This window comes from Hemicordylus capensis, chromosome 1, assembly GCF_027244095.1.
Source record: "Hemicordylus capensis ecotype Gifberg chromosome 1, rHemCap1.1.pri, whole genome shotgun sequence".
Lineage (NCBI taxonomy): Eukaryota > Metazoa > Chordata > Lepidosauria > Squamata > Cordylidae > Hemicordylus > Hemicordylus capensis.
The window spans coordinates 329,542,978-329,561,437 of record NC_069657.1 but is presented as its reverse complement, the minus strand read 5'-3'; the positions used below and the strand labels follow the sequence as shown (position 1 = coordinate 329,561,437).

Below are 18,460 nucleotides of genomic sequence, written 5' to 3'. Positions count from 1 at the left end.
GCAATGAATCCTCATAGGGATTCATTATGAGGAAAAGTTATTAGACATCAAAGAATCCAAACACTTGAAAAATAGTGACCACATTTTGCATCATAATTCCACTACTATAAGGACTAGAGCTTAGCTTTTTTTAAAAAAAAAAATTAAAGTTGGGCGTCTATGTTAGGGTTAAGATAGGGCAACTTTGAATCCCCGTTATGTCCTATGGTGGAAATATGCAAAATCAGTAAAAACTAAAAAAAAAATCATTAGAAATCAACCAAGTGCCCAATTGCCTTTAAATTTGGGTGGTAGATGGCACCCATGGGGACTTACCCACCACACAAATTTGGTGTTCTTAGTACCTTTATAAGTGGTCTGAATTGATCTGAATCAAATCTAAATTGCATCTGGTGTGATTCAGGGGGACGCATTCAGACACAAAACAAATCAGGGGTGATTCAGTTCGGGCACAAATTGAATTTGTACTTCTAAGTACTCCATGTATGCCTTCCAAGATGGTGTTGGTGCTTGAGAGGACTCCATTTCTCATAAAGGAGCCCCACAAGTGTTGAACAAAGTGCAACATGGCATAGAGGTTAGTATGGTGGGAAATGGTTTACACTTAAGCTTTTTTTCTTTTTCTGGGGGCAGGGGCAAAGAGGCTTGAGAAATAGTGAAGATCACTGGCCTATTCTATAAAAGAGCTATATACAATTCTTTGTGTCCATTTTCAGACAAATTTGACCAATTTTGGGCCATAAACCGGAAACTCATGGAATACCCTCCAGAAGATAGTGGATTTCGCTATATCCCATTTAGAATATATCAGGTAGGAGATAAATTTTCACACCTTCGCTGACATGTTGCTTTGTCTTGTTAACTCTGGCATGCCAGACGGCAAGCAGGATACAGACTAGTGTTACGGTAGTGTAACATTGTTTTGATAGCATAATGATGTTGCTTATAGAGTTCTGTGTAACCTCTGTTCCAGACTAGTTCTGTTTGCATAGTGCAAGAAAATGCATGCATCTACTTACTTTGTGCTACTTTGCAAGGTTGCACAACCGCTGGTGGATACCCTTTTCAGGACATATGATATTGTGCAACAAAGATCTGGTGTCCCATGTTGCCCTAGAGGTAGTGCAGTATTGGGCACTAGCTCATTCTTGTCCAATATATATGTCATAAAAAGTTTTTCCACTAGAGGTTGTGCAGCATTACAAAGTAGCACAAACCACAGAGGCATGTATTTTCTTGCACTGTGCAAATGCTGCATTGGTCTAGATCCTTTCCAGCATTAAAACCTCGAGAAGATGGCCATTCCTTGTATTTCTGTATATCTCTAACGTTTCTGATTGTAATTTAATTTTGTGACAAAACTGGATTACTGTCCTTTTAAGCTTGAATGCTAACAGTACCTCTTAATTCATAATGAAGTGTGCATCTTTGTAGAGTAAGAAGTATTTATTTGTTAGCTTAATTCCTGACAGCCCTAACTTCTTTCTTCTTACTGCTATGAGATTTTTGTGATGGACAGTCTACACTGAATTGGGGTTGCAGGGTTTTTTTCTTTAATCTTGTGTTCTTGATGTAAAAGTAGTCAGTCATTCAGTATTAAAACTGCCATCATTTACTAAGTTAATTTCAGAGTTAATTTTATAGTTTGAGACACACCCAAACTGCCTTCTGAAATCAGACCAAATAATTGCTATCTTAATGCTGGGCTTGTGTTACTTTTTTTTACAAAAAGGAAGTTGTGAAAATGATTATTCTGTGTTTCAGCTCCTACACACTCCAGTTCTTCTGAACTGTTATTAAGCCTGGCACCCATGTCTAGCTCAATATACTAAGGAGAGGTGAGACAGGCAGTTTCGTTAAGCAGTTTTGTTTATTTATTTAAAAAAATACAGGAGTACCTCATTATCCGTGTGGGTTTCATTCCCACACATTATTGTGGGTAATGAACCCGTGGATAATGAGCCATTGAATCTATGGAATTGTGGGGATTTGGTTCTTAAATTCACAAAAAAGTAAACGAAAAAATGCAAAAATGAGCCAAATGAAGTGCCATACTGTTCATGGGCCTTTGGGAATCCAAGGATGCTCCCCCTCCCCAGTCTAAAGCTCTCAGGAATTCCGTGAAAAATTGCTGGTTTGTTGTTTTTTAATAAGTGAGCCATAAAATGGGCTCTCCTCCACAAAATGGTGGCTGGAAATTACCTCTGAGGTCATTTCCGGCCACCCCCAACTCATGGATATGCGGGATTAACCCCTTATCTTCCAGTTCTTCTTTCATGTATGCCAAGGTCGACTGTTAATAACCCAACCACAGAAACGCAAAACTGCGGATGTCGAGTCCATGTATAGAGAGGTCCATCTGTATACTACAGAAAAGACATTGCATTCAAATTATCATGAAAATGATTACAAAAATAAAGAAGAAAATTTAAATACAAATCCCAATACAGGATAAATATAACAAGATAAATGTAACACCTAGCATAATAATAGCCCTGAACTAATACAGTGACATACCTGTCTACTTCAAAACAATTTTGAAATTGTACACTCTTCAGATACATCACTACATTGTTGGAGGAGTTACATCAGGCAGTCACTCCCAAAACTTCCTCTACTTATTCCCTGGCAAAGTTTCTTTTCCCAAAAACTCCAACCCTCTCATTCTATTAAAATTAATGACTAAGACAGGGTATCCTGCTCACCTTGGTTACGGTGCATGCTGTTTTCCCACCTTAATCCACTCACTTTCTGGGTCATTCTTTATAAGTGTAAAATGACCACTCTCACATGAACCTGCCCTAATGTTGAGGTCCTTTTGTGGTGCCTTTCTTTGGGTACCGCTGCATTTGCAGCAACTGGCAAAGGGACCTTTTCCACCAGTACGGCCCTCTTCTCAGGGAGCCCTGCTTGGTACTTACTCTTTTTGGCACCAGGCACAGAACTTTGTATTCTCCCGGACCTCTTAATGTTGCTTGAGCTGTTTCTGTTATTGTTCTGTTGCTACTGTGTAAGTGTATGCAATTTATACTGCTCTGCTAATGTATTTAATAGACATTTCCCCTGCTAACTGAGCAAAGAGGCACTTTTTTAGTGGTGATACTCTTTATTGAGCAGGGGTGAGTAACAAGCCCTATCCAGCCCCAGCACAGCATCCCTCCAGTGGTTTTTGCTGGTGTCTGTCTTATGTTTCGTTTGTAGATTGTGAGCCCTTTGGGAGACAGGGAGCCATTTTATATATTTATGTAAACCACTTTGGGAAACATGTTGAAAAGCGGTATATTAATCAAATAAATAAATAATTTTTTTCTTCCGGTTTTTCTTTTCTTTTCGTATATTAACTTTGTCATACAGGAGAACCTCAATATTGATAAGAACTTATTTATTTATTTTATTTAAAATATTTATACCCTGCCCCTCCAGTGCACTACTGCTTGGGGCATCTCACAACAAGAAGATAGACAATAAAATACAATACAATTTTTAAAAAACACAATACAATAAAAGTAATGTCAGATTAAAAACCATAATTATTAGGTTCAAATTAAAACTGAAAATTATAAAAAGCTAAAGAAGCTATAGAACCTACCAGATATAACAAAACAATAATGGAGCATTAAAAAGCCTCCTTAAAAAGGTACCTTTTGAGATGTTTTTTAAAAACACTGAGGGAGGGAGCATGGTGAAGCTCTTCAGGGAGGGTGTTCCAAAGCTGAGGGGCAACAATTGAAAAGGAGCTGTCTCTAGTCCCTGCCAGCTGGATCTCTGTTAGTGGTGGGGTCATGAGCAGGGCCTGAGATGATGAGCGGAGGGCCCTGGCAGATTTATATGGGTGAATGCAGTCCAACAGGTACCCTGGCCCCAAGCCATGTAGGGCTTTAAAGATCAATACCAGCACCTTGAATCTAGCCTGGAAGTGGACCGGTAGCCAATGAAGCTGACACAGGATGGATGTAATGCTCATGAAGTGACTTACACCCACAAGCATCCTGGAGGCAGTGTTCTGAACCAGCTGAAGCTTCCGAACAGCCCCAAGTCCAATCTGGATGTTACTAGTGCATGAGTGTCTGAGGTCAGGTCCAGCTTCTCCAAGTAGGGTCACAGCTGGCGTACCAGCCATAGTTGGTAAAAGATGCTTCTGCACACCGCTGCTACCTGCGCCTTCAAGGACAGTGTTGGGTCTAGAAGCACCACAAGCTGCGAACTTTGTCTTTCAGAGGGAGCGTGACTCCTTCCAGGACCAGATTTACCTCCTTACTCGGATGATCATTTCTACCAACCCAAAGCACTTCCATCTTATCTGGATTGAATTTCAGCTCCCTCCCCCCCCATCCAGTCCAGAACAGCCTCCGAGTCCTGGTTCAGAGCATCCACTGCCTCCCTGGTGTCTGCTGACTTAAAAGATAGTTCGAGCTGGGTGTCATCAGCATATTGATGGCACTGCAGCCCACACCTACGGATAGCCTCTCCCAGGGGCTTCAGGTAAATGTTAAACAACATGGGGGACAGAATATCCCCATAAGAACAGCCCTGCTGGATCAGGCCCAAGGCCCATCTAGTCCAGCATCCTCTTTCACACAGGGGCCCACCAGATGCCTCTGGGGAGCCCACAGGTAGGCATTGAGCACATGCCCTCCCTCCTGCTGTTACTCCCCTGCAACTGGTACTGAGAGGCATCCTGCCTTTGAGGCTGGAGGTGGCCTATAGCCCTCCGACTAGTAGCCGTTGATAGACCTCTCCTCCATGAAGTTATCCAAAGGAGAGCTGGTCTTGTGGTAGCAAGTATGACTTGTCCCCATAGCTAAGCAGGGTCTGCCCTGGTTGCATATGAATGGGAGACTTGATGTGTGAGCACTGCAAGATATTCCCCTCAGGGGATGAAGCCGCTCTGGGAAGAGCATCTAGGTTCCAAGTTCCCTCTCTGGCTTCTTCAAGATAGGGCTGAGAGAGATTCCTGCCTGCAACCATGGAGAAAGCCGCTTCCAGTCTGTGAAGACAATACTGAGCTAGATAGACCAAAGGTCTGACTCAGTATATGGCAGTTTCCTATGCTTCCTATGTTCCTCTCTTAAAGCCATCCAGGTTGTTGGCTATCACCACATCTTGTGGCAGAGAATTCCACAAGTTGGCCGAATTTCATGTGGGGAGGGGGTTCTTGCCATGCTCTGTTGCTCCCCTGAGTTGTGCTGTGTCCCCAAATTGGCTGAAAATTGGCTTCTCTCCCCCCCCCCATTTTTTTATAAAGACGGGAAACATTTTGTAGCTCCAAAGAAAATGGCTGCTGGAAATCACCTCCACGGTCATTTCTGGCCACCTGCAGATTCGCGAGGTCGGCATGTCTTTATTCCCCCCCTGCGCGCGTGCATATGCTGAGGTTGGGTGTCTTTTTCCCAACTGTGGATACACAAATCTGTGGATAACGAAGTCTACCTGGATTTTGGTTGATTTAATATTGGTGTACGCTGCTGTTGCAGTAACATGTTGCAGTAACATTTGGCACGGGCACTTAGTTTAATTAGCTCTTAAACTAAAATTCAGGGAAACTTAAAAACACATTGAGAGTACTGTTAACACTGTTAAGGAAGTTTAGGTATGGTTTGGTAAATTACTTAGACTTGATAAGGTCTAATTATGGCCATTGCTTCGCCCAGAGGCAGCTGCACTATGTGGATAGGAGTGAACATGAACTTATGAAGTTGAACACTGAGAGGATGAAGAATCAAAGCAGACAATGACTCTAAACCATGATTTGCTTTTTGTAAGTTAGAAAGCTGAAGCCAAAAACTATGGTTTGCACAAACCATGTCTCAACTGAGTTGCTGCATTCAAAGGTCTCTAAACAAGGAAAAATTCTCTCTGGTGGATGGGAATAGTTTGCATGTAAACCATGGTTTTGCATTATGTAAACGAGCCTCGGGGAGCTCTGAACTTGCATGCTCTTCTCGTTTCTTGTGCATGAAAGAGAAAATGAAGCTTCTGCTGTCACTAATTGGTCATGACCCTGGGGTACTGTGGTTAACAGACTGTAGTTCAAATGAACTAGAATAGTGATGTGATTTCATGACTGTTAACTCTCTACTTCAGGGTTTCTTAACCTTGGGCCCCCAGATGTTGTTGGACTACAATTCCCATCATCCCCAGACATGGCCTTTGTGGCTGAGGATGATGGGAATTGTAGTCCAATAACATCGGGGGGGACCCAAGGTTAAGAAACCCTGCTCTACTTAGTTAACAAGCCACACTTCCCCAAGTTCATACATAATGGGGAGCTGCAGTTTGTTCTGCTGCCCTATGGAGCTTTCACTCTACAGAGTCTCCACAATCACTGCCTGAAGAGTGAGGAGCCATCTACAACTATCCCAGGATCCAGTGATCTGTCCTGACTCTTTGCTTTCGGATATCTAGATTTGGTCTGTTTGTTCGCTGTGTGTGTGATATGCCAGTGTAAGTCATGTTAGCAAAGAAGTGTACAGGGACAGTTGGCTGATGTAAATGCAGATATGCCTACAGCATCCTTTCTATGCTGGTGATGTTTTTCGCAGCAGGGGAAGCCAAAGAACTGGAACTGTTCACAGACCACATTTCAAGTATTTGCAGAAACTGTGTGGCATCAAGGCAGCTGTAGTTCTTCGATTAAACATTAGAAGCAGTGTATTAAGTTTGTGGAAAGAATACAACTAAATTGAATAAACTATAAATACAATTAGTTTTTGGGTGGCATCTTGAAGGAGGTAGGTAAGCAATTCGTAAGCAGTCTGTGTGGGAGACTCAGTCTAAACAGTTGCCATAATTTATCCATCGTTCTCAAAATAATGCTGTTCTTAATCACGTAGGAGATCAGGAAAGTTGCATTTGTTCCTTGCAACATATCCTGCCAAATGAAAGGATGTGAGGAAGACATGGGCTGTTGCCCACATATGATTAGGAAAATTGTCCTTAAACTATTTGTGACCAAAATCTTTTCAGCATTATTGTCTAGACAAAATTGTAATAAACCTTACTACATAAAAATAAATGTCTAACTTCATTCCAGATGTGTGTGTAATTCTAATGGCTGCCCTTAATTCAACCACAGTCTCTGAGACATTTGTAGTATTTAGGTTAAGTGTTGCTGACATTACTTTGATACTGTTATAGACATAATGATAACATTCTACTAAATAACAGACCATGACAACTAAAGGTTTCCGCTATGGGTATGCTCCATATGTATTTGTTTCCCATTCTTAAGAACTATATAATTATTAGATTTCAAAAGAACAACACAGTACTTCAAAGTTCAATACAGCTAACTTTAACATTCAAGTATAGATATTCTTTTAAATGCCTGTATACAGGCTAGTCCTTATAGATCACATATTTGACTATTTCCCATTGTTGGCAGTATTGCGATTCAAATGCACCGGAAAATATTTGATGCACACACAAAAATTATTCCATGAATAAGGACATATTGTGGAAATAAAATACATCTTTAAATTCCTTTTAAAAAACATTCATTTCCTTGGGGGCTAAAGGCCACGTGTGCCAGAATTCTGTACATTTGAAGGGGCATGACCAGTATTGCAATAGTGAATTGCTTGTGATCATATAAGTATTGTAGCTAATGTAAAGAAGTAATTTAGTTCAGCTTATATGCAGCTGTGTCTTCAGAGTAGCTGCAGTAAGAACAGAAGTCTGTCTAAACTGAATGTCGAATCTTCACACTGCTTTAAGTGCACAGTGACTATTCAGAGCTCTAGCTACAGTTGCAAAGGGATACGAGACACGGCAGCAGCAGGGCTATAATATACGTTTGCTTTCAAAACTTGACTTGGCATGACTTTATGTGGCAGTGAATCCTCTTTATTTGGACCTGGCTTGCTTGTCTAGATTTTTGTTGTTGCAGGTTGTTTGTGGGTGTTTTAGTCAAGCCACATTTTTTTAACATCGTTTTGGATGGATTATAGTAATTGACATGACATTCAGAGTGATTGGATCTTTTAGAAATGTAGATTCTGGAATAAGCTTTCTTGTGTTAGTTACATTCAGTTTTTAGCCTACTTTCTAGTAGGCTTATGAAATCACCTGGCATTCCATGTGTCCATTTGTGTGTCCACCCCCATCAACTTTGCAACGCCTGGACCAATATGAACCAAATTGGATACAGTTGTAGGGACACGCAGGGATACCTCAAGGTGTAATTTGTGGTGATGTCATCCACCCCGATTCCAGATGGCGGATGCGTAAACGTTGACGCGCAAGTGGGCTAACTTGTGAACCACCTAATTGATTTGAGCCAAATTTAGTCCAGTTGTAGAGATAGTGAAAGGAAATTAGGCAGATTAGTTCTTACTAGAACAACTTGTTTTATAACTGTTTTATGCTTCTTTGAGGCTAACATATTTTGCACAGCTAAATGCATCTTGACAGAAGTGCTTAGGACATCTAATCTGAATGGCAAGGTCTCTATATTATTATTATTATTATTATCTTCTTTACACAGTCAGACAGGTGTTATCGACTGGTTTGTTTTATCGAGACACTGAGTCCTTCCCAAGGACCTGGGATGCCAGAATTTTATTGTCAATTGTTATAGATATCGTTGCAGAATATAGGCTGTTCCCAGTAAAGCTGCTTTTTGTAATTGGCTGATGGTGATTTCTGTGACCCCTATGGTGTTGAGGTGCTCTTCAAGGTCTTTTGAAACTGCACCCAGGGCGCCAATTACCACTGGGATTATTTGGGTCTTTTTCTGCCACAGCCTTTCAATTTGTAGATCTTTGTATTTGGTGATTTTTTCTATTTCTTTTTCTTCTATTCTGCTATCCCCTGGTATTGTTATGTCGATTATTTTCACTTGTTTTTCTTTCTTCTCGACTACAGTTATATCTGGTGTATTGTGTGGCAGATGTTTGTCTGTTTGTAGTCGGAAGTCCCATAATATTTTTACATCTTCATTTTCTTCAGCTTTTTCAATTTTATGGTCCCACCAAATTTGGCTACAGGTAGCTTGTATTTTTTGCAGATGTTCCAGTGTATCATCCCTGCTACCTTGTCATGCCTTTGTTTGTAGTCAGTTTGTGCGATCTTTTAACAACAGCTGATTAGGTGGTCCACTGTTTCATCTGCTTCTTTACAAAGGCGGCACTTGCTGTTTGTGGTTGACTTTTCGACTTTTGCTCTTATTGCATTTGTTCTTAGTGCCTGTTCTTGCGCAGCCAGTATTAAACCCTTTCTTCAAGTAACCATTCTTAAGCCATTGCCAGGTCTTGGTGATGTCTGATTTTCCAGTTATGTTGTGCAAATATTGACCATGCAGGGGCTTATTTTTCCATTTTTTCTGCTCGGTTCTTGACTTGTTCTTTCTTGTAGGCCTGCTTTGTTTCATTGGTGTTGAATAGTTTTGCGTTATTGACCATTTGAAGTGCATCTTCTTCACTGTCCTTGATATATTCTTCAAGGCCTCTTTTCTCCTCCTCTACTGTTTGATGGACTTACAGCATTCCTCTTCCACCTGAGCTGCAAGGGAGGTATAGCCTATCTACATCACTGCGGGGGTGCAGAGCATGATTGATAGTCATGATTTTCCTGGTCTTACGATCTAGCATCTCTAGCTCTGCCAGGGTCCAGTCTATTATTCCTGCAGTGTATCTGATAACAGGTATAGCCCAGGTGTTTATGGCTTGTATGGTGTTCCCGCCATTGAGTTTGGACTTCAGGATTTTTCTAACTCTCCTGATGTCTTCACTTCCAATTTTTCTTTTAACTTCAGTGTGTGCGATGTTATCAGCCTGGAGAATGCCCAAGTATTTGTAAGGTTCTTTCTCTTCCAGGTTCTTGATCTTGCTTCCATTGGGCAGTTCTATTGCTTCTGTTTTTGTTATTTTCCCTCTGTTCATTATTAATGCAGCACACTTGTCTAGTCCAAACTCCATTGCTATATCGCTACTGAATATACGGACAGTGTTTAGCAGTGATTCGATTTCTGACTGGGACTTTCCATACAACTTCAGATCGTCCATGTACAGCAGATGGTTGATTTTACTTGATGTTTTAGATGTTTGGTATCCGAGGCCTGTTTTGTTTAGTATTTGTGTTAGTGGGGTCATAGCGATTACAAACAACAGAGGGCATAGTGAGTCCCCTTGGAAAATGCCTCTTCTAATGCTAACCTCTCCAAGTGTCTCACCATTGATTGTTAACTGTGTGCTCCACATGCTCATTGCTTTTTTTATAAATATCTGAATGTTTTTGCTGACACCAGTTGTTTCTAAACATTTTAGTATCCATGTGTGAGGCAATGAATCGAAGGCTTTCTTGTAGTCAATCCATGCAACACCTAGATTGGTTTTTCTTCTCTTGCAATTTTCTAAAATCATTTTGTCAATCAGCAGCTGGTCTTTTGTGCCTCTGGTGTTCAGGCAATTTCCTTTCTGTTCAGCTGGGAGCTTTTTGTTAGTTAATAAGTGTTGCATCACTTCATCTGCTATTATTCCAGTTAATAATTTGCACATTTTTGGCAGGCAGGTTATCGGTCTATAATTACTTGGAACTGCACCTTTTGCTGGGTCTTTCATGATGAGATGAGTTTTCCCAGTTGTTAGCCATTGTTCAATATCACCTCCTTGCAAAATGTGATTGAACTGTTTTGATAGTTGTTTATGGAGGCTTGTTAGGTGTTTAAGCCAAAAGCCATGCAGTTCATTGTTGCCTGGAGCAGTCCAATTTTTCATTTTCTTTGCTCTTTCACTTATTAATTCTGGTGTTGTTATTAGATCTGGCATTTGTTGGTTATGTTTTTCGACCTCTTTCACCCAGCCTGCTTTTTTATTATAATCTATTGGATTGTCCCATAATTTCCCCCAGAATTGCACTATTTCTTCTTTATTTGGTGTTTCTATGTTTCTTGCAGTTTCTCCTTCTATGCTTTGGTAGAAATGTCTCTGATTCAACTAGAATTGGAGATTCTGCCTGTGTTGTGTAGTTTTGGCTTCATATCTGCTAATCTTCTTTGACACTGCTGTTATTTGCTGCTTTATTATTTCCAGGACTTCTCTAATTCTCCTTGAATCTAGGTGGTATTTTTGGATCAGATACTGTTTGGTGTTTTCATTCTTCAGCTTCTTGTCTTTCATATCTTTCAATTTACTTTCATCTGATCTAAGCCTGGCGATTTTATTTTCTAATCTTCCATTTAGGTGATGTACTACTTTCTTTTTTTACAGGTCCACTGATCTTATATCCGAGCTCTTGTGTTGTTATTGTTGCTGTACTGTACATTAGTTGGTTTGTTTCTTGCAAATGATTGGTTGTTATTTCTGCAAGTGCAGCATTGACATCTTTTAATACCTGAGCAATTTGTTTTTTGGCAACTGTTTTTAGAGCTGGAAGTCAAAGCCTGGTGGTTGTTTGGTTCATGTGCTCAGTTATTTTTTGCTTTAGTTCTTGTTGCTTTTCTGTTAAACGGCATTTGGGTTTTTGAGGTGAGGGCAAAGGGGAGGTTGCCTGGTTTTGATTTTGAAACAGTTCAGCAACAGTGGTATCCTCTATTTCCAACACCTCCTCCACCTGCGCCTGAGCAACTGCTTCAGTTGGTGGTAATTCTTCTTCCATATCTTGAGCCTGTGTTGCTCTTTGCAGTTCTTCCAGCTCAACTTCTGTGAATACTTTATTTCTTATTATGAATCTTCTCTTGTCTGCTAGCCTTTGTTTTGTTATTTCTGTGTCTGGATGCTTCTCTTTCCAAATTTGGTACATTCTTTTAAAATAACCTCTTCTAGTTGGACTAGACTTGTAATAGCAGATCATTATTTCCTTGTTGGCATTTTTCATATATTTTTATTAATTATTATTAGTTGTTGTTGTTGTTGTGATGATGGTGGTGGTGGTGGTGATGATGATGATGATGAATTATATACCACTTTTCAACAGAAAAGTACTCCAAGTCTTTTACATAGGATAATAGTTTTTGTTTGAGTGACATTTTTTTGCTACTCAACTGAAAGAAAATGTTTGAGTAACATGTTTGAAAGACTTGCACTCATCCGTTTTGACAAGCTGTAAAACGGTGATGGGGGGCAGGCATCAACCAGCTCGTGGGTTGGGATATAATGGCTCCATTTCCTCCCCACCCTCTCAGTTGCCACCACAGCACAAGCATTGCAACAGTGGTGGTGGCAGCTTGACTGAAGGGGTTTGGGATAGGAAGAGGGAGGATCAGACCATCCATCTCCCATCCTCCTCATAGTGGCAGTGGGCAGATAACCAATGGGGGGGGCGGGGTTTGAGAGAGAAACAGAAACATTTTAAAAATGTTATTGGTGATGGTATTCTTTGAACTCACATTATGAGATTCATCATGAAATTAGAAGAGTTGGTCTCGAGCTTTCCATTTTTTGCAGCCAATGACTTCTCTGTCAAATATCTTTACTTTTTCAAAAGTAATCAAACTTTTGAGTTTGATCATTGGAATGCTGCTGAAATACACAAAGAAGTAATGCGAAAGGGACTATATTTTTTAGACTGCTAAAATATTCACATACGGAAATCATAAGATGGTTAGAATGCAGGCTCAATATGTAAGGTAATTTAGAGTGGTTTAAATACAGTCAAGAGATTCAGTCTTTTTACATCTACATAAAAAGACTTTATTGTTGATCTGTTGACTTTCAAGAATTAAGATTTGTGGGTTATGTTTTGTTATATTACATCCTGTCTAAAATGTTTGGCTAACTGGTTCATATACTGTACATTGTTTAAAATCCAGTGTAATGGTCCTTGCAGAGAAAAGTGAGTAATATTCAGTGACAATTTGTGGAGAAAAACTGCTGACTAATGATAGTGCATGGTACATGTTCTTTTGCTATGACTTTGTTCTGTTCCTATATCTCTCTCCCAATTTTTAATTATGGCTCTCTGACATGTTAGTTTTGAAAGCAGGCCAAAGTTTTCATATTAGGGGGTTTCAAAACAAGAAAGAAAGAAAACCCTCATACCACACATGATGTTTTGAGGTGGTACAGTCTTACATTTGTTTTTTTACTCTTTATGGACAAGACTAAAACTTAAGGGTAGGTTATTCTTATTGCTAATGTTTGGTTCTTTCTCTCTCTCCCCCCACATCTCCGCTGCCCCATTCCAACATCTCAGTTTTAAAATGTCTATTTCCTCTGGCACCTCTAAATTCCTGTGTGTAAAATATCAAAAGAGAGTGATATAAAAGACTTTATAATACAGGCTAGAACTTGTGTGCCATAAGGATTAGACTGCTGTATATACTTGCAACCTACAGATTGGCTGGAAGAACTTCACAGTGAACCTAGGTTTATCTGCCATACTTCTCTAAGGTAAATGATTTTAGTTGCTGTTTTACTGATGTTATCTCTTACTACTAGGCAACAACTGAGCGACCTTTTATACAGAAGCTGTTTCGTCCTGTTGCTGCAGATGGACAGCTCCATACACTAGGGGATCTCCTAAAAGAAGTTTGCCCTGCTGCAATTAATCCTGAAGGTACTATTCAAAAAGATCAGATTAAACCACATGCTTTCGTAGCCTTCAAAAGACTTTAACTCCGTTGGCAATTTGTTTCAGCCTTGATATGTAACTGGATGAAAGGTGCCGTTTGTGCAAGCAAACTTCCCCGCTTCCTCCTTTCCTGGGGCATAAGCAAGGCTGGCCTGCTGCAGTGGCAGCCTGGTGGGTACTTAGCTTGTTGCAGTTGGCAATTAGGTCCTTCTTGTACTTGTGCATGGGGTGTTGTCATGTGATCATTTCAACATATGGCAGCCACAGGCAAAACATGGTCTTCACTTCCAGTCATCTTAGCCCATGTAATCTTTATGTTGGCTAGCGATTTTGCCTGGATAGACCTTGGAACAACATTGCAGACAAATAAATAATATCATCTGTAATAGTGTGACAAAAACAGACCCTGAGGCCTACTCAACTTGCCTCCCCCCACCCCAAGCTGTTTTTGGACTACAGCTTCCATAACCCCAGCCATAGTGGCCAATAGCCAGGGATTATGGGACTTGTAGGCCAACTTCTGTAGGAGGGCCGAAGTTGATCAGATCAGATCTAGCAAGTGCAGCCTTGCAACAGGCTGATGTGGTTGGTGGTCAGCATGGGCAAGCTCCCACCTCCCCCATGGCATTTATACTTCTGTGAAAAGGTTTTTTGTCTGAAACATACTTGGCGCATATAGTGGCAATGGAGCTGCTATTTCTGTATTGCCACTAACTTTATTTTCAAGCCCCATCTTTCTGCTTGGTACTCTTGATGCATCATTTTTGCTCTGTCCAATTGTAATAAATATTTTAAGCAGAAGTTGTTTTACAAAAATTACAGTATGCACCAGGAATGAATTTTGGGTACCATGCAACAAACTATGACTTTATTCATTTAGTCATTTATTTCTTGCTGAGTAGAAGCCCGGAAGAAGTTTTAAGTATTAGGGTTTGTATTTCTCTTATAAACAGCACTCCCCTTCTGTTTGTGATCACGGGATAAAAGCTTGCTAAGCTTGTATATGTACTTTTTTACTGCGACATCATGTAGTGTGCTCTTAAGATTGAGATCTCATTCCCCAGGAAGCATTTTCTGCCTAAGATTAATTGCCCTTTTAAAGTCAGTGTTTGATGTATTCTTTTGGCTGGCTATATCCTGACTCAGTTTAACCCTCTTTGACCTGACCCCACTGACTATTCCCACCATGGCGAGGCAGAAATCCTTCTCCATGATGTATGCAATACAGATCCCAAGCCTGTGGTTCTGCACAGCTTGGATTCAATTAGCTGGTTTTTAACTGAGCCAGATAAAAATAAAATGTGTCAGACCAAAACTCCCCATATTTTCATAACTTTGCCAAGCTGCTCATCTCCACTTGCTGTTTTGTGTGTCCATTTTACGATAAGGTAGGAATGTGAAGAAGTGCAGCCAGAATAAAGCAGTAACCATTTCCAGTTCTTAAACTTTCCAAAGAGAGCTGCTGTCATGTTTTGTACTGCTGCTGTCATGTTTTGCCTTTACATCTCCGGTTCAAGAATAATGTCTGAGCCAGTGTAAGCAGTGATTTTAAGGTTAAGAGTGCAAGCTGGAAGTCCCCAATTACTAGATTCAGGCCTATTCAAGTATTGGCTTACCTATAGTCACCCAGCACAGCTGAGCCAATTTTCATAGTCCACTGTCTGTAATATGGGGATCCAAATACTGATCTACTTTTCATAATTGCTCTAAGAGTTATTGGGATAATATTTGAAAATAAATAACAAATTGTTTTCATGGAAACAAGACACGTTTTTAACAGTATAGCATAGAAGAGACTTCATGATGAGCTTAGGCTCTGTTTTCTTCTTCTTTAATTGAATTATTATTATGCTGGAGGGAAAGTGGAATAGCTTGTCTGAATATTACCAGTTGAATGGGCACTCGCTTGTCTCCACAAGTCTATCAGAAAAAGAAAATGTGCAAGTGGGCAGACTTCCCCAGTGTAGGCAGATGGACTAGATGGACCAATGGTCTTGCTCAGTATAAGCAGCCTCATATAACAGCATAGAAGTTTTTTAATGGTTAGATTTTATAGGCTGTGAAAAGTTATCATAAATGTTTGTCATTTAAATATCTGGAGTGGAGTGTGGTTTTTTGTCTTCTACAATATTGGCGCTTTCGAGCTGGCAGTAAGGCTCTTAGATCTGTATTCTTATTTTAATCTAGCAATTTTAAGTTTTCCTTCTTACTGCTTTCATTTATTCTGTTCCTACACAAACACAGCCCTCCCCCCATATTACACACAACTTCTTCCCCAGGCTACTACACATTCTGTTTTCAGCATATCTTTGGAAATCCTCAGCCTTGACCAGCAAGGCATGGAAGACATGTAGAATTGTTTACTGTATTTACACGCACCCCACCATGCTGATCAGCGAACCATGTCCCCTAGGGGTTTCATCTCTTTCCCCACCACCCTTTGTGAATGACTTTGATTGAGGACTTTGACCCTGTGATCCAGAGCACACTAATTTGGAAGTTCCACTCAAATCCAAGCAAATTTTCCAAGATACTTGTTATCTACATATTGAGAAGAAATATAAACCAATTTATAGCCTATTAAAATTACAGCTCTTACAGCATTTCAGTCAACAGTAGATACTCATGATGTTTCCGTTTAACACAGTTTTCTCTTTTTAAAGAATTCATTTGAATTCACTGGGATGTCTTAGCTCTAACTTTCCTCATCACTGGGTTTCCTGCTGCTCATTTAGTTAAATTTGCAGTAATAAGATAAGAATCAGTGCAGCAAGAAAGGACTCTGCACAATTTCACTATGTAATGAAATGAATGGCTGTTACTTCAAACATGTTTGAACCTGTGAATGTTTGATTAGTGGTCTGTCTTACTTTCTCGGAATTAGATGGTGAAAAGAAGAATCAAGTGGTGATTCATGGAATAGAGCCAATGTTGGAGACACCACTACAGTGGCTAAGCGAACATATGAGTTACCCTGATAATTTCCTTCACATCAGCATCCTCCCCCAGCCTGCAGATTGAAGTGTGAGTTGGTATGTGTGAGGATCAATCTTGGATTGGAACTACAAAGTCAACTAAGTTCCGTCAGGCTTGGTGGGGACGCCCTGACCAGAAAACTTTGCTGCTGCAAGCCAAACAGGAAGGGAGATCCATCATGAGATAAGAGCAGTTGAGCTGGCTGTATTTTGCATCACCCATGTTTTATCCACTGCCATCGTTAACTTCAACTAAGACATGAGAGACTCTATAAGGCTGCTCTGAGTCTTCTGTTTTCTTGTAAAAATCTGAAGCTGGAAGCATGGGAAATGAGTGGAAATATGTGCCACTTTGTATTTCTTATTAATCAATAAACAGGGGTGTTTTCTAAAATTGCAATGGCCTGTCTTTAGAGTGGAAATTAGAGGAACAGTTCTGTTAATGCTAACTTGCAAGAGCAAGTCACATTAAAATGCTTTCCATCAGGATTTCATACTTTTGAGTTTTATACCAGGCAGTTCGACTTTCAAATAACCACCGCAGTGTATTTTCCCCCTTATTTCATACATTCCATGGCTGACTTTTGGACTCCCCAAGCGTGCATGGAGGGACTGTGTGGACATGCCACGAGAGAGCCTCAGCGCTATGATTCTTCTCTTCTTCCAGGAGCACGGAATAGCTCTGCATGGCTGTGTGAGCACAGTGAAGTGGGGTGGTGGCACAAGGTCTCCCATCACAGCCCCATAATCTCTCCTTATGTGCACATGTTGTTAGGATGTCAACCATTGACTTCAGTATGACTGAACTGCAAGTGATGCATTTAGGATTGGAATCTGTTGCATAACATATGCAGATGAGTACTGAATATTCTCTTAATGTGTATGCCTTATTTGAGTAAGTAGAGAAAACTGTGGGATGCCTTTATTCAATTAGTTCCTTTTAATTTTAAAAGGAGGAAACAAAATCACAGTATATCTCAATAAAGTTTGAAAACAAAAACTGTGCTCTTGGTTCCTCCTTTTAAAATTAAATGCAGTTCGCTCCACTTCAGGGATCTCCAGTGTGTAAGATCTTCCTTCTGCCAAGCAGATAATCAACACTGGCTGCCTGACATTTTGGGAAGGGGGAATTCCTAGGTCTCAGCCACCAAATAAATGATTGGGACAGACAAGTGAAACACAGCCTAAGCTGCTAGATGCAATGTTCCTCCTCCCTCTCCCCAGCAGTACCCTTCTGCCTGCACAGGGGTAGTTCCAGCAAAGTAGGTCTCTGCCTAGAAAGATGGCAACTGTCACACAAAGCAAAGTATTCTTTTAATGCTAGGTTTGCTTCCCATAACTAAGTGCAGTGTAGCTTGTGCATTGCTGGCTCCAGAAGTGACACAGTCGAGCACTTGCTGGCAGGACTGTCTCTTTCTAGCTTTTATTACATATTATTTATTTCTCATATTTCTATATTGCCTGATATATGCATCTCTAGATGGCGTACAAAATAAAAACATAACAAATGTAAAACAATAAAAACTTAAAATTCACAAAACAAAAAAATCAATCTCAAGAGAGAAAAGCACATTAAATAGTTTACAATTAATTTCAGTTAAAGGCCTGAGAAAGGCCTTGAGGGTATTTCTAAAAGCAAACAGAAAAGGAGATGCTTTTATTTCAACAGGGAGCATATTTGAAAGACCTGGAGAAGCCACAGAGAAGTCCTGGTCCTGAGTCACCACTAAATGAGCTGGCGGCAACCATAACCAAACTTCTCCAGATGATCTTAATAGGTGACAGGGTTCATGACAAAAAAGGTGCTCTCTTAAGTTCCCTGGACTCAAGCTGTTGAGGGATCTATAGATAATAACCAGAACTTTGTATTTCGCTTGGAAACATATTTGCAGCCAGGGCAGTTCTTTTAAAATTGGTGTTATAGGGTCCTTTTGGGTTGTCCCAGAGACAAGTCTGGCTACCACATTCTGGACCAA

General features: G+C 40.3%; 1 protein-coding gene across 2 annotated transcripts in view; it reads left to right on the top strand.

The window, feature by feature from the left end:
* ATG5 (autophagy related 5) overlaps positions 1-16,878 on the top strand; it is a 50,456-nt gene extending 33,578 nt beyond the window's left edge. For both annotated transcript variants that reach the window (XM_053287670.1, XM_053287714.1), the window contains exons 6-8: positions 717-811; positions 13,377-13,494; positions 16,394-16,878. In XM_053287670.1, the coding sequence (XP_053143645.1) occupies positions 717-811; positions 13,377-13,494; positions 16,394-16,530 (350 nt within the window). In that variant the 3' untranslated portion in view covers positions 16,531-16,878. The remainder of the gene's footprint in view (positions 1-716; positions 812-13,376; positions 13,495-16,393) is intronic.
* The last annotated feature ends 1,582 nt before the right edge of the window (positions 16,879-18,460 follow it).